General features: G+C 39.1%; 1 protein-coding gene across 2 annotated transcripts in view; it reads left to right on the top strand.

Annotated features, from left to right (window-relative positions):
- Positions 1–14,986, top strand: part of fndc1 (fibronectin type III domain containing 1) — a 41,986-nt gene extending 27,000 nt beyond the window's left edge. For both annotated transcript variants that reach the window (XM_042390927.1, XM_042390926.1), the window contains exons 14-21: positions 1,219–1,368; positions 4,844–5,080; positions 7,910–8,018; positions 10,718–10,797; positions 11,131–11,160; positions 12,378–12,539; positions 12,700–12,822; positions 13,985–14,986. In XM_042390927.1, coding sequence (XP_042246861.1) covers positions 1,219–1,368; positions 4,844–5,080; positions 7,910–8,018; positions 10,718–10,797; positions 11,131–11,160; positions 12,378–12,539; positions 12,700–12,822; positions 13,985–14,100 — 1,007 coding nt within the window. In that variant the 3' untranslated portion in view covers positions 14,101–14,986. The remainder of the gene's footprint in view (positions 1–1,218; positions 1,369–4,843; positions 5,081–7,909; positions 8,019–10,717; positions 10,798–11,130; positions 11,161–12,377; positions 12,540–12,699; positions 12,823–13,984) is intronic.
- The last annotated feature ends 1,499 nt before the right edge of the window (positions 14,987–16,485 follow it).

A 16,485-nucleotide genomic window follows, 5' to 3' on the forward strand; every position in this document is an offset into this window, starting at 1 on the left:
TTAGTAATAGCGTAGTAGTGCTTATACCTATGTGTACAGGTTTGTATATATGGATGTGTAGGTGTACGTGTCAGCTCAGAAATGTTTGTCATGTGAGAGTGCTCGAGCTTGTTCTGCTTCTCTGACAGAGGAATCCTCAGGAATGGAAATGGGCCACATGTTTACAGTAAACATGGTGCGTGATGCTTTAGCTCTTGAGAAAGGTATTGGCTGAGTATGGCTTCAGACCAACCTACCGCCATTGGGCTTGAATGGACTTAACTGCACTGTATGCTCATTGTTTGTTGATTGTTTGTTCATCACCTGTTTATCTGTCTGTTCATCTGTTCACTAGCTGTTCCTGTGTCTTTGTCTCTCTTCCTCTTTGCCTTGCCTGTGGTCTTCTCTTTGTTTCTCTTCTCGTACATTTGCTTGGTTTGGTCTTGGTTCATCACTGGGATTTTGGATATTTTCCATTCTGGGCTGTTTTTAATCACTTTTATTCCAAAATCTGGACCCATACTGCACGTGAACTGCATTACTAAGCTGCAGAGAATTCCTTGGCTTATGATTTAATGCAATGTATTTGCCGCTCTTATAGTTGCTTTGTAATGTAATGGATGAACCCTGGCTTCAGCCAAACACTAGCTAAATGGAAAACTGTAGTGTTTGGTTGATGTAAGGCTTTGCCCTTTGTAATTTCACTACAGGTGTTTGGATGTTTGAAGAAATCTGTTGCATGTGAGCAGCATTTTATATTTTCTTTCTTTGGGTTTTTCTCTAGAAAAGTCACATTGAGCATTGCAATATTTTCTTAACACCCTGCCATGACTCAAAGCTGGTTGCATGTGTGTGGACCATGATGTAATGCCAAGGTCCACTGGTGCAGCACAGGGAAAAAACAGCGATGAAAGAGAAAGGAACTAATTGTATTTCACCCACTGAATCAGTTTACATTTGTCGGCCTTGGAGACTTGAGAAATGTTTGTTGTCTTCATAGACCCTCCACTTCACATGGAAAACACGGGTAGCAAAACATTACATAAGAATAAAGCTTTGGGGGTTCAGAGAAAAAGGGTCTTTTTCAAAGTGATCTCACACAGGTATCCACAATTAATTAATTCTATTTGACACTCTCATCACACAGATCATGGTGCCAATTAATGAAACATGTTATTGAGTTAGGAGGTTATAAATCTATTTAAATCAAAAGCTTACTGATACATGTGTTGTTGCCAGATGAGTTATTGGTCCAGACCACCCTGCCGCCAACCACCACTACCACAACAACCACCACCACAGAGGTCCCAGCTCCGGTGACTGATGTCAGACCGCACAACAAAGGACCTTTATCTGAGTTTGACCTCAGTGGGAAGAAGCGATTCACAGGTACTCACAGACAAAAATAAGTGTGTATTTGTCACTGAGTGTACGTGTATACACTTGCACAAACATCCGGTATCCACTTGTTCAATACACTATCCTCTTCTCCTCCTCTGTCTGCTGAACAACTTAATTTAATCTCCTTCAGAGTTTATCTTTGAGTTTGCGGTGCAGCACTATATTTCAGATTGCAGGTTTAATATTATATTCTCTTCCTGCATGATGGATCTCTTTTTAAAAAGGGACTTCACCCCTCATACAGTATATACATTAAGTCATACTTTCATCTAATTCATGAAAATTCATCCTTCCCCCTTCTTATGCTTCTCCCAAAATGCAAGAGATTATACTTTTCTGTTGTTTTTTCTGAGATTAGTCTACATGCCAGAAAGAGACACATACCTGATGGCATAAGAAAAAGCATATGTCTCTTGCTAAGAAAGCCAAAGAGCATGATTCACCATGCATGTTTGTCTTCTCAGTATCACATGTTTTTTTGTGTCGGCATTTGTAAGTGTGTGATAAAGTTGTCTCAGCATTATAAATAATGATCGGTCAATGGGAGTTATGTTTGGTTTTGCAGAGGAGTAATAAATTTGGACCTCCATCTTGACTTTCTCAGCAATACCTCATAAACATACGGCCCTCTCACAGACCTTACAGTAACAATTGACCTAGAAAAAAAGAAACATGTACAAACACTTTCCTGTTGTGTAAGTCATATTTCCCCTCATCCATGTCATAAAGTCAGTGCCATCACTGCTACAGTTTGGTACCCAAAAACATCAAAGCATTCCACCATTGTTTTGTGACAAGTCAGTATATGTATTACTGTGTGAAAAAATCAATAAGCATGTCTCAGTACTAGTGATTCATTCAAATTGGTGTCATCTAACCTTAATTAGATCACAATAACAAAGTTGCTCAGGGTCTCCAGACTTCTTGGTCCCTGTAAATTCAGTCCCCTGCTTTCTTTTTACTGTTTTTATGTGCTTACTTTGGCCTCTCGTACCTTATCACCTCATCTGGTTGCATAAACAGACCAAAATATTCTCTTGACAGAAATAAAAACAGCGTCGACTTGACTCCAACCTTTTAAAAACTACATAATGTCAAAGGTCCTTTCAATATTACTTTGTTTTATTACTCCGCTTTTTGTCTGGTTTCAGCCGCTCAATTAATGATAAATTGTTTCTCCCACAGCACGTGTTATTTTTTTAACTATACAAGTCGCCGTGGATTGTGCCACTTATAGCATGGCCAATTACCTGCAGCCAAGGCTTAAAAGTGCATGTAAGCTTCGGCCATACTTTTGAACCTTTCTTTACCTACTACAATAAGAAGTGGTGGAGAATCTGTAGGCTAGTAAACGCTGAAATTAGTATCATTAGTACATTTAGTTTCGCACTTCCGTAAAATTTGGGAACTCTCAAAAGACAGTTATAAAAAACAATGTTAAAAATCAATACAGTGAAAGCCGAGATATCCTGATTTTTAGCCTCTCTGATGGGCCAACTACCAAAAACACTGGATCCTACATTTCCCATAATGCAGCTCATGCCAAGATATACAACAGATGTTCGATGAGTAATTTTGTCAGAGCCTCAGGAAAAAACTGTACAACTGTTTTCACAGGCTAAGTAGTAGTATTCCCTATGGCTAGTAAATTGATCTGACATGTAAAACTGGTGGACTGCCTCTTTAATTTAGAATGCTGATGAGACAGCTACTTCCGAGCCATGCAGTTATCAGGAAATGATGCTCAGGCTCCAGCCAATCAGAATAAAGGATTCTGCTTAGCAATGGTATAAACTCTTATCATTCTGGATGCAAAGGTGCCCATTTGCTTTAATGTGAGACTACAGCCAGTAACCTTGCAGATAAAACCTTGAATAAAAGCTACACTACAATTTATTGACAGGATAAATGCAACTTGTCATTGTCACTTAATGTTAGAAGCCTTATAAATTGGAAGATTTATGACGGTGTCTTTATCAGTGCAGTGTCAGAACTATAACTATTATCTGCTTCAGAGGCAACAGTGGAACAATAACATGGCTAACTCTGGACACCATCTATCTTGGTAAACAATGACTATCGCGTGATCACATACCTCACAGGAAGCCATCTGAAAGCTATCGCTCTCCAAAGCCCCGAGATAAAAACAGGCAACGGCAGAAAGCGGTGGAAATCATAAAAGTTAAGGTTGCTGACCTCATCAGAGAGAGAAGAGTCTGTTGGCTCAATGTGGAGACGTCCGCTTTCCTATTTATTAGTTTAATATATTTTAGGTCCAGTTCAGCAGCCTGCCAGTCCACTGACATGAACTGTCTGACAGAGACTTCCCCTTTGTCTCTTTATCTGTCCAGGCTTGGTCTGAATGAATCTAGCCCAAGGCGGACATGGCACAAAAATGATTAACTAATAATTCTAAGCAGTTGCGTGAATCTGCTTTACAGTAAGTTCCAGATGGATAGAATTTGCCACATTGGACAAGAAAATGAGTACCAGGATGTTTAGACTATTTGAATGTTAATTTGTGCCTGACTAGACTGATATTAGAGCTGACAACATGTGAACTGTCCTGATGCTGTTTCCCAGTGATATTTGGTCTATGTCAGACTCACACACGCCAGTTTTCGTCAGTGTTTTTAGATTTGGAAGACAATGAGTCTCTTCAGGGAGGTGTTTTTAGAATTTAAAACTGAACACATGAACAAAGGAAAACATCTGGATCTTCCGAGTGCAAGAGCCGGCAAAGATCCTGAACATGTGGATGCTGTATAGAATTGCAGCCTTAAAAGCACGCTGTGTATAGACAGACACATAAATCTGCTCACTGTGGCAACAGATCTTGTCTATCAGTGTATGAATGCGTAATACATAAGCCATATGAAAGCATGTGTACATACAGTAGGAGTTTGTTGATTTAAACACATACAGACTAACAGACCGTGTGTTGATGTGTAGATACTGACACGTGGTAGACTCTTGGCCTGCGCTAAGGGCCAATCATCTGGGGAGGTGGGAGTGACTCCAGACTCAAGTGGTTCCCTCCAAATCCCAGTCAGACTAGGAATTGTGAGATATCAGAAGTATTCACAGCTGTAGGTCCAGCTGTCATACCCAGAGACACAGAAAGCAAACGAAAAAAAGAAAGAGAGCAGAGGAGAGGACACAATGCAAAGACTAGATAAACGGAGATGATCACATCATGCTACTGTGCTAATATCTGACTCTTTCACCAAAAAATGAGTCACAACAAACCAGAAATAATTTCAAAATGACAGAATAGGAGCTGGAAAAACAAGTGTTCCTTGTACGCACCCTGATTTGTCCTGAGGATATCAATGAGCGTTATAAATACAAAAAAAGTAATATGTATATACATGAAAACCCTACATTAGAAGATATATTTCTTATATTCATTTAGTTAAAATAAATTACTAGATTCCTTTGCATCTCTTCTTCCTGCCCTCAGCTCCCTATGTGAACTACATCCAGAAAGACCCGGGTGCTCCTTGCTCCCTGACAGAGGCTCTGGAGTACCTTCAGGTCGACGTCCTAGAAAACCTGATAGAGAAGGACAGCCTGGTAGCCAATCAGAAGCAGCCTCCCAAACACAAGCCCCATAACCTCACTGTGGTTGCCATGGAGGGATGCCATTCATTTATTATCCTGGACTGGGGCCGTCCACTGAAGGACGATATGGTGTCAGGTAAGTCTAACTGCAATTGAAATTAATTTTTGCTAAGAAATCTGTGTGGGTATACATCCTTAGTGTTTGTTTTGACTTGTGCACTTATCTGGTCTAAACTATAATTATGAAAAAGAAGTAAAGAGTGTTCTTAAGTGAGCATGAATATTTGGTCACAACGGACACTCTTAGCACTCACTGATGCTTCCAGCACCTTACAAAGATTTAGCCGGGTGGAGCAGTGGTCATCCTACATGATCTCTTCAATTACAACATCCACACAGGCAGTTAACCAGTTGACCTTGTTAGGTGTCTGTAATGGACTACTTTTTGCAGTGAGTTTTGACTGTCTGTTCATTTGCTACGACCATTAATGGACCCATGAAAGAGAGACAGCTAACACTAACTAACTTTTTAACACATTGGATAGACACAGCTCTCAGCAGGCAGGAGCTGTTGATGACTCGGCAGGTGTTGAAATAACATGAATGAAAATGTCTTGTGGAAATGATTACTAGGTTTAATCCGCTTTTGAAAAACAGAAAAATGTGCACAACTGCAGTATCATTAGTAGTTTCTATTTACTACACAAAAAGTGAAGAGAATTCAGATTTCAGTTGGACTTTAAAGTGAGACTATGTAACTTTTGCTCAGTAGTAGCTACTGTGTCCACAAGTGTCATTTATGAGATAATACTGAATGCTGAAACATAGTATAAGAATAGCACAAGTATAGAAGAGTCATAAAGTCAACAAACTGACTCAGTAATGGCAGCAACAAAACCCCTGAGTGTATTTAATTGAGCATCGATCCATATTATTGCTTATGAATTAAATCTTGCACTTGTAATAATAAAAATGTGCTAATTCTTTTGACAAAGTGTCACTTTAAAGCTGCAAGTGATTTGATATGTTTATCTATACACCAAAATGAAAGGCAAAAAAAGCAAATAAAAAGTGAAATAAAAGTAAATATATGTGTTCACTCTTCACTGTGAAGTCTGAAACCACCTATGACATACAGTGATTCTATTTCATCAATGATTCATCTGTTGTGGTTCAACAGATACTTTAATCATGTTACCAGCATCCTGACTCAGATTTTAATAACTCACTCCAGCAGTTTATTGTAAGTAAATCATGAAAAATCAGACTGTTGAATACATGGACTAGGGCTTCTCAGCTCCCGCAGAGTTTCTCAGGGAAAGCCAAAATTCCTGTGACCTAGAAAGTGACACAATGGGGGGAAAAAAAGGAGTAAAGATAAGACTGCTGCATGAGACGTGGTGGACTATCAGAGGTAGCTGTCTGGCCAGCAAGAGAGGCAGTGTGTTTTCTTTGGCAAGCAAACATAAGCTGCTGGTCATGCTATGGACTGGTCTGTGCTCTGATGTGTAAAACAGATAGATGGTCTGTACTGTCATTGGTGTTTTCTTCTTCTCTGTCTTTCCATCTGTTCTCCTTGGTGTTTCTTCTCTGCTCATGCACTATCTAGACACTTTCTGTATTACTGTAATACAGCTTAATACAGAGCTTAATCTGTCTGGACATTTTGGCACCCAATCACTGTTTTCTCCCATTTGAAATACTTTTGTTCTGGGAATTTGTTTTATCTGACATACTATGTTGCATTCCCGAGGCTAATTACTTCAAGTTTAGTGATTTTGATGTTAGATATTAAGAGGAGAGGAGCTTGTTTCTGTGCAATTACCTATGATATCACAGATACAGTAAGTCAGCCAAAACTCTCTGAACTTTCAGTTATATGAACTTCTCCTGTGAATTTATATGAATTTCCCAATAAATTATAGTATTGCAAATATATACTACTGTAAATACAGCAGACGTTATCTGACACACACATGCAGATCCAATCACAAGGCACTGTTTTAGTTATCAGGGCTTTTGCAAAACCATGCCTTACGAGTTATGGGTCACGGCTTTCAAAACAAGTGGATGGAAACAGCTGTTAGCACGTCGGCCCAAGAGATGTTGTGGGTTCTTACCTGAAACCAGCTTCTGGTTCTATTTACTCTGATGCATTACCGATCTTTTGCTTAAAGGTTTGGGCCAAAAATGCACACATTAATCACTGAGTAATGTAAATGTTCTAGGCCAAAATTTCTTGTGAAACATTTGAATTAACTTCTACCTAAAGTAGGGAAAAATAGAAAACTGAAGGCAAAAGCAACAAGTTAAATACTTAAATGAATACTTTCAAACTTCAGTTTAACAATGTAGAATGGAGAAAGAATGAAAAACGGAAAGAAGAAAAACAAAGTAGCTAGTATTTCCCTTTCCCCCTGTCAGCAGCCAGCTGTGTTGGTGTGACTCCAATAAAAATAGAAACCCCTCAAAAGTCCAACAGAAACAGTTGGTAGTGTGATGTGCGGCAGTGCTGGTTTCCATACTTTTAACGTGAATGATCGAGGGGCGCGTGACCTCAAGTTGCTTACCGGATTTTAAGGATTAGTCTGCGTGACTGAGAAGTAGAAGAAAACAGACGAGGAGACAGACCGGTTGGAGCATGGTCAACATAAGCTACAGAATATGCCAGGAGAGCAGCTTCTCTCACAAAATAATCAACAGCACATGATTCAAACTAAAATGTCATTGATCATTTAAGTCCAATATTGGCACAGCAAAACATTTTTGTTTGCTATTCAGCAGTAGAAGGTCTACATTTTAGAGATACTGCATTTAACAATGAACCTTTGTGTATTGTTTTCTTTCACTTAAATACATTTCTAAATATTTTTCTAACTTTGCAGGTGCTCCAGTACATCAGATTTCCATTTTTTTCCCTAACAACTAGTAAGCTCTGTCCCTCATTTTGTATTGTTCCCTGCAGGCTACATGGTCCACAGTGCTTCATATGATGATGTGCTCAACAACAGATGGTCCACTAACCCTTCCAGCGGGACACACCTGGCTGTTGAGAATCTCAAACCCAACTCTAGGTAACACATGTGTTTATATCATTGTATGCATTGCATACTAATGCATACAATTGGTGAGTTGTTTATGCGTGCACATGCAGAATGCTTCAGTGATTCACAGTATCATCTGACACATGGGAGTCATAGAAAACAAGAACCTGGACGAGGATTTGCTTGGTTGCCAGATTCTTCTACCCTGACCTGTGTGTAATGTTTGTGATGAGGTTGCTGCCTCAGTTGCAGGTGCTTTAGGGTGTTTACTCCTGCTGGGGATTATTTATACCATTATCCCATCACCATATAACGCACAATACATGCATATTGTCTGCATGTTTGTGTATGAGTTCATATATGCATGTATATGTGTCTGTTCTGTGTTTATGCGAATGTTGCCAATTGGATGTCAAAACCTGGCTGACACTGATCTCAACAGTATAAGGGTAAGAAAACTGTTGGATGCTTATACTCATGCTTGTCTGAGACGCCCTCAGAGCAAAGTAAATCACATCTTTGTGACCCATAGCCAACAAAGTCCTAAGGTGGTCACTCCCCACATGGTAATCCAAGTAAAGATATATATTCTTTTTTAGCAAGTAATCCAACCATTATGTGGTGATTTAAACATGTAAAAACAGATACGGTAATTTCAGACGTGTGAGTTCATCAGGAACACCCGATGGAAGCGCAGATCTGTTTGAGATCTTATGATAGGCGTCTCATCGCTAACTGTAGAAAACCAAACACCTGCTTCTGAACACAAACAGCAGAGTTGCATGCAGCTGCTAAGTTTTCCAAGAGTCTGCGAAGAGGCTTTCCCTCCCTGGCAAGCACTTTGTTTCCAAGATAGCGCGTGTCTCGTGGTTAAAGTCGATCGTGGGATGGATTATGGGACAGTGTTGGCATTTCCCGTGCTCGAGGCTCCTTCTGGTGGCCAGAACCGCTGAGCTACTATAGTACTGAACACACATACACACACACACCCACATATGTACACATTCACATGTGGACTTCTTTCCATGGATTCACATGTGGTTCTGCTCATAAGATTTAGTCATATCTGTATATGTATCCTGCTAAAGCTGCATCATTATATCACACGTCTTCTCAACTTTAAAATAGGGATGTCTATACATGCTTGTGTGTGACTGGTTATGTTTGTTGTGTGTTTTTTCTAGAGCTGCAACCATTAATTGATTAATCAGAGTAGCCAATTGACAGAAAATCAATCATCATTTAAATCATTTTTTAAGCAAAAATGCCAAATTCTCAAATGTGAGAATTTGCTGTTTTCCTTGTCTTACATTACATAAAATTTTTGACTCTTGGTAGAACAAAACAAAACATCTGGTGATGTCACCTTGGGCTCCAGGAAATTGTGATGGATATTTTCACTGTTAGTGCTTTATAGACCAAACAATTAGTAGATAAATCAAGAAAATAATCAGCAGATTAATCGATAATGGAAATAACCGTTAGTTGCAGCCCTAGTCTTCCCTCTAGTAGTACCTATTTCTTATGCTGTACTCAGGTCTGCCTTACAAAAGAGATCTTGATCTCTAATTGAATAAAGGTTATGTATAAGATAAAAACATATATTTCAAACACACATCAGTGTCATTTAATGTCTTTACAATACATCTAAGTTCACTATTTTTTGTGGCTGAACTGTCATTAATACTAAGTAGCATGTAATGTCATCAGGCTTAATTTGGCCTGCAGCGTGTGCTGTTGCAACATACTGTAACTTTTCATCTGATGAGAGGACACAAAGAGTGGTGCTCTGGATGAAGCGGGGAGATTTCTGTATTGAAAGTCTCACATGGCTAGCTAGTCTTGATGTAATGTTTTGAAGTCTATTCTCTGTCTCATTTATTTCTACCCTCTCGGATTTCTTCTTTCATTACATCACCTCTCTGCAGCCGCTTTGCTTTTTTCTCTCTTTCTATGTATTTTGGTCACTGTTGTCACGTGGCTGCGGTGATTGGATCCAGGCCTCGTGGCTGTCCGTGGTGAAAGTTTCTGGCTACAATCTGACAGACCATGAACTTACTGTGTGTGACCTTGCAGAGTGGAGGAGAGCACATACGCACACAATCCTGCATGAATAGAATACACGCTCACGCAAACACATCTGCCATCCACTGTGGAAAAGTTTGCAAACTCACAAAGTTGTCACTGGCGGTGTTGTTATTAATCCAGTAGGATTTTATTATTCCTCCACCACCCGAAGACAAACTGAGCTCACTGCACGACTCTGCTCTGCTCTTTTTTGAGAAAGCTTGTCATATAATAAAGAGATTTCCTTCCTCTCTTTTAACCTCCTCCAATTCATCCACTCTTCAACATACATCTATCCCTGTGATTTACTTTTTCCACATCCCTCCTATTTTCTGTCTTTCATTCTTATCCTCTCCTCCTATCTGTTAATCTCCACTTGTCTAGATGTCTCTTTTAAGCCTCTCCTTCACTCTCCGTATCCCTTCAACATGAGCCAAATAACCATTTTATTGTGCTGCGCTCACTTTGGATTCATATGAGTATGAAACAGACTACTCTTAAATCAGCCTGACTAAAGCCTGCCCAGTCTTCTGCTACGGTCATTAACATTTTTTTTTTTAACCTTCACCCAGTCACAACAACAGTGGCAGAATGACACTTCTATTAAACTCAACTACTAAATCTCTCATTAAATACCTACTTCATGGTTTGTTTTCATTCAGGTACTACTTCAAAGTCCAGGCCAAGAATGTGTTTGGTTTGGGACCAGTCAGCGATACACTCACCTATGTCACCGAATCAGGTGTGTATCATGTGCCTGCAAAGATAAACTTTGAGACGCCCCATTAATTAGAGTTCAAACCTCAATCAAACTGGCTCGAGATTTTCTTTCTCTTCTATACAAAAAATTCGTGCAATATACAAGCGCTTCACAAAAATGTCACAGTGATGTTCATTTTATTACAATGCAAGATATCTAAACATAAAACCATCCTTGAAGTGGAAGCAGGCTACCAGATGTACACTGCATTATGAGGATTTTGAATCTTACATTCCCATAATCAGGTGAATACATCAGACTTGTCTGTCTGTGTGCTTTTCCTCCCTTGTGAAATGATCGCATTCTTTCTTTCAGATGATCCTCTTCTCATTGAAAGACCACCTGGTAAGTCCATACACTTGACTGCACATCTCTACTTTAAAGTCATCAAGCCTGCACATTCTGTTCAAAAACATGCAAAGAGCAAAGACATCCCGCTGAATGACTTAGACAGCACACACTGGTAAACACTGATTGCTGTTGATATCGTTAGTTGATATCATAGTGCTAGTTCAGGCGGAGCAGTGAAGTTGTATTTCAATTAGCTGATTTGTTGAGTCGATCTGTTTTGTTCATTTGTTCGTTAGTTTACCGTATGTGGCTATTGTAATCTGACACCAACTAACGCACAGTCACTGAAACTGCATACAAAATACAAATAAGACCCAAAAAAAACAAAAAACGATCATACCTTTATACACACAGTATAACCTCCTCTGTTATTTTCCCGGATTCCTCCCTATGTTACAAGATGTAAATTGCATTTGGCTGCATCTTTATATATTAAAAAAATTAAATCTGTGTTTTCTACTCTCTGTGCCCTCTGGCTACCTTAGGAACTAGATATATCATATCAAACCAAGATAGTAACCATCAAGTTTCCATCCAAATGTGGTTCCAACTTTAAGCACAAACAAATTTCCAGAAGATCTGCAAAAGAAAAAGCAAATCATTGTTCATTCAATACTGGTATGCTGACATCAGGGGTTGGGTGCATCAAGATAAACAGTCGATGCTGCTAATTCTCCAGTCCGGTCCCATTAAACTATGGCAGGAGAATCTGGCATAACTAGATGATGTCATTAAAAGAGCATCAGTCAAACCTCAAACAATAGAAAACATATGGCATTTTTGTTTGTTTTATAAATTAATTTGACGAGCATTATGATCTGTCCACACATAGATCTGATGTTTTCATCTGCCATCATTTTTCCTCTCTTCTGTGGAGTGGAAGCTTGAGTGAATCTTAAATCACTATTTATGTCATGATTTATTTGCTAAGTCTGTTTCATTTTCACTTTGTTACATTTATTTTTTTATCGACACACCAACTTTTCCACCTCAGCTGCAAGTAAAAACTTTTTTGTGATAATTCGGCTCAAATTCCACTCCGTTCTTTATACACAGATTGAAAATGCAAATACAAATAGGTGGATGGAAATACACTTACTGTCTTTGATAATAATATACTAATTGAAAACCTTGCATTACATTTCTTACAAAATTGATTTCAGTCACTCTTTCATGATACATCTCCTCTTCTGTTTCACCCTGCTCCTCAGGTGGAGAGCCTATCTGGATCCCCTATACCTTCAAGTATAACCCGATGCACAGTTCCTGTAAGGGCAGCCAGTATGTCAAGCGGACATGGTACAGGAAGTTTGTCGGCGTGGTTTTGTGTAACTCTCTGCGATACAAGATATTCATGGGAGACGGTCTTAGAGGTAAAACATCACATTACCTCTAGGTTTAATCAGTAGCGATCAGCGCTGCTTTCAGTGGCATCTGCCAAAATCTGTGTGTCTCCCTCCACCCCTGCACTGGATGTTTTGTAGTTTAATATTCCTTAATTATAATGCCCACTTACCCCTCTTCCCTCCACAGAGCCCTTTTACAGTATAGGAGACACATTTGGACAGGGGGAGGATCATTGCCAGTTTGTGGACTCCTACAGGGATGGAAGGACAGGCCCGTCCTTCCTCTCAAATAATATGCCTTCAGCACAAGGTAAACAACAACAGATTGCACACATACGGTGCATTTGTGGCCATCATATTTAAACCTGATCTATCATTATCATTTTTTCCAAGTGATCTGGCTCTCTGGCTCGGTAGTTAACCAGCTGCATCGATCTTATCTATGCAGAATACAGATGCAAAATAATATTTTAATGAACACTAGCTAAAAGGACCTACCAGTGGTTTTGCATGTTTTAGAACCAATTCACACATGCTTTTCATTTGTGCAGACCATTTTTCTAATTATACCATAACTTCTTAGATTGAAGTTGTAAATTCCTGGCAATTACTGGTTTCAGGTCAAATCAGCACATTATGAAAATGCTTGAAACTTTCTTGAGATAAGTAATCTATCACAGGACATTTACTGGCAGATCATACATGGCTTTGTCTTTTTGTTTTGAAACCCTTTTGTTTGTTGGTATGTTCAAGGAAAGTTTGACATCAGAGACTTGGGAGTCAGCTATTAAACAGCATCTTTTTGAATGCAAGAAATGACCAAATTCACAATATCTTTCTTTTCACAGCTTTCAATTTGCTTAGTCTTTGCCGACTTTGAAAATGTCCAATTGGTCCCAGATATCCCAGAATTCACCTAGGGAGAGTATATAAAATTGAAGCAGTACTCTGTTTTGACATACTGTATATCAAAAGCATATGGTTGGTGTTTTTTACATTTCTTTTACTCTTAACAAATCGCATGAAAAGACCAAAACAAAAAAAGTGTTAGTCCATCTTTTAACACTTTACGACCTCCGAACTCTGTCTATGGCCTTCAGCCCAGCGATCATAAGTTTCTACTGAAGACATAAATCTTAAAATGGGTCACAAATGTATAGTTTCACTTTTTCACAGCTCACTGTTCAGCAACGTTACTTGATAAGGAGTAAATAGTGCATTTGTTGAGTATTTATAATAAAATTCATAGTTGATTTTGGTCTTTTCATTGGATTTGTTGATGATCAGAAAGATATGGTAGATTGCAAGTCTTAACATTTATAATGTGAGACCTCAGAATTGTCATAAAGTCAAGCAAATAACTAAATGATTGCAAGCAGGTGCTAAATGCTGACAGTATCCTGACATACTCACTCTTTACTGCTTTCAAGTGTTCTGGTACATGATAGCATTTTTATTTTTTTCTGTCACAGGGTTTTATCGTGCCTACAGACAGGAGCCTGTTTCATTTGGAGTTATTGGCCGGCGTACACCCCATCCTTTCGTGGGGTGGTATGAATGCGGGGTGCCCATCCCTGGGAAATGGTAACACAGGGGAGGAGGCGACATTGTTACCAAGGGCAACCCTTCTGCATCCTGCTGCAGGCTCTCACCTTCACTGACCCTGCCTGTACAAACAGACTTTTGCCTGCCACAACAAAAAGACACCACTAACGAATTTATTACAGCTTCACAGGAAGAGAATATAGTACTTTTAAACAACTCATTGTATATCATTACAATGCACTTTTTATAAAAAAGCAATCTGTATATGAGGGAAAAAGAAGCATGTGTGCTCCTGGTTAGTTTAACTCTTGTCAGAAAGTGTCCTTTGTACTATTCCCAAGTATCCCAGAGACAGGTCCTTACCCAGTGTTATTTATCTCATCAAAATGCACACACAATCAAACCAGTGACATTGGACCAAAGCACAAACTGAAAACTGTAAGAATGGGCACTCAAGGTGTGTATAGGTCTGTTAATTTTCAATTGTGAGATTTTTATTTCATTATGTAATGGCTTCTGACAGCTAATTTTTGTTTATTTGTGTTTTTGAAACTTCATACTGGTTTTTTATTACACCCTTTTGGTATTCACCAAAATTCATTAAACGTTACTGTGTAAGTTTTGTATGTATACAGACAAAGAATAAAAGACCCAATATTTGCTCAGGAACTGTGAGAGATTGAATAAAGGTGCTATGGAAACCACAGCAATCCAAAAACATGAATCATATCATATTCTCCCCTGCTGCCACGTTCTTTTCTAGCAAAAGCTTCTACACGTGATCCAGATCTACTTAATCAACCTAATGGAAGATTTGAGTAGCAGACACAGGTTGGTTAAGCCAGTTGGAACAGCAACTGTTAAAAATCGGTCGAAATGTCAAAACAACAGATTGTGGACAGAGGCAGGTGAGAGGGAAAGAGGGAGAAAATAACAGTTCACTGGCCATAAGCATGCAGGCAAGATAGACAGGACCATCAGCTATGAGTAGCATATAAATACACTGGTCATAAGTATCTAAATAGGATTTGACATTGACTTGACATCGGATTCACATCTGCTGTGTTAGATTTGGAAACATTTCAGTGGAGATTTGCAAACCAATTATCATTAGTATATTATGGATCATTTGTACCTGAGTATCATTCCAATTTTTGGGACATTTAGACTTTGCTCCTAATGTTGCTACATTCAGATAAAATCTTTCACAAGCAATAGACTTTCATTTTCATTCCAAAAACCAACTGTGCTGCTCAAACTTTATGTTGTTTGAACACACATTATGGTCCCTCTGTGTTAAATAAACTGTGATGAAAAGGAAAAAGTAGAATAAGTGGGTCAGCACCACAATAAACCAGGTGGAAAATATTTCAGAGATAACACTGAATGAATGGAAAAGGTCTACTTTGTGTTTGTTGCCAATGGATCATTGCTCCATTCAGTAGATTTTGAGATTCATTTTCAGCCGTGAGATTGATTGCTTTTTCCGTAAAGTGCAATAGCAGAACCAACACTGCCTTTTTCAGTGCTTGCCTAAAACTGATTAAAAACATTTTTCAACTGTCAGTTTTGACTCTGTGAGCAAAATATATGACATCCAGTAGCGGTCAGACTACTCATTTTCAACACTCCTCCTCGTGGCAAAGGCTCGCTTATTTATGACTCTTATTAATCCCCATCATTCCTCTGAGAATGAAACAGGAGCTTTGTGACCCGACAGAGCTGGAAGACTTTGTTATTAAACCATCCATCTATTAGCAGGACACCTAATACTTGGTGTTGGTGATGCAACCTGTGTGTAACCTTCACTTTGTGGTAGGGAATTTATGCTGCTGATCTTGGGTATGGTATAAACAGTATCTAAATCTGGGGTTCTCTAAAATATCTTAGACCCAATATCTTATAGTCCAGTACAAGTACAGGTTCACTCAGTTTTCTAGGTTCACTAAATTCACTTGGTTCTTTAAGGAGATTGGCAGAAGGAGGCTCTGCAAAGAGAGAAGTAAGACCTCCCACCCACACAAAACACACATGACCACCAACTTTGAAAAATAATAGAAAATATACAGACAGAATTAATGGAAAAACCAACATACAGTTAATGTTATTAAGGTGTTGGGCCACCACATGCTGCCAGAACAGCTTCAGTGCATCTTGGCATTGATTCTACAAGTCTCTGAACTCTACTGGAGGGATGAACACCATTCTTCCAAAAGATATTCCCTCATTTGGTGTTTTGATGATGGTGGTGGAGAGTGCTGTCTAACGTGTCGGTCCAAAATCTCCTATAGGTGTTCAATTGGGTTGAGATCTGGTGACTACAAAGGCCATAGCATATGATTCACATCATTTTCATACTCATCAAACCATTCAGTGACCCCTCATGCCCTATGGATTGGGCCATTGTCATCCTGGAAGAGACCATTCC

The sequence above is a fragment of the Thunnus maccoyii genome, chromosome 17, assembly GCF_910596095.1.
Source record: "Thunnus maccoyii chromosome 17, fThuMac1.1, whole genome shotgun sequence".
In the NCBI taxonomy this organism is placed as follows: Eukaryota; Metazoa; Chordata; class Actinopteri; order Scombriformes; family Scombridae; genus Thunnus; species Thunnus maccoyii.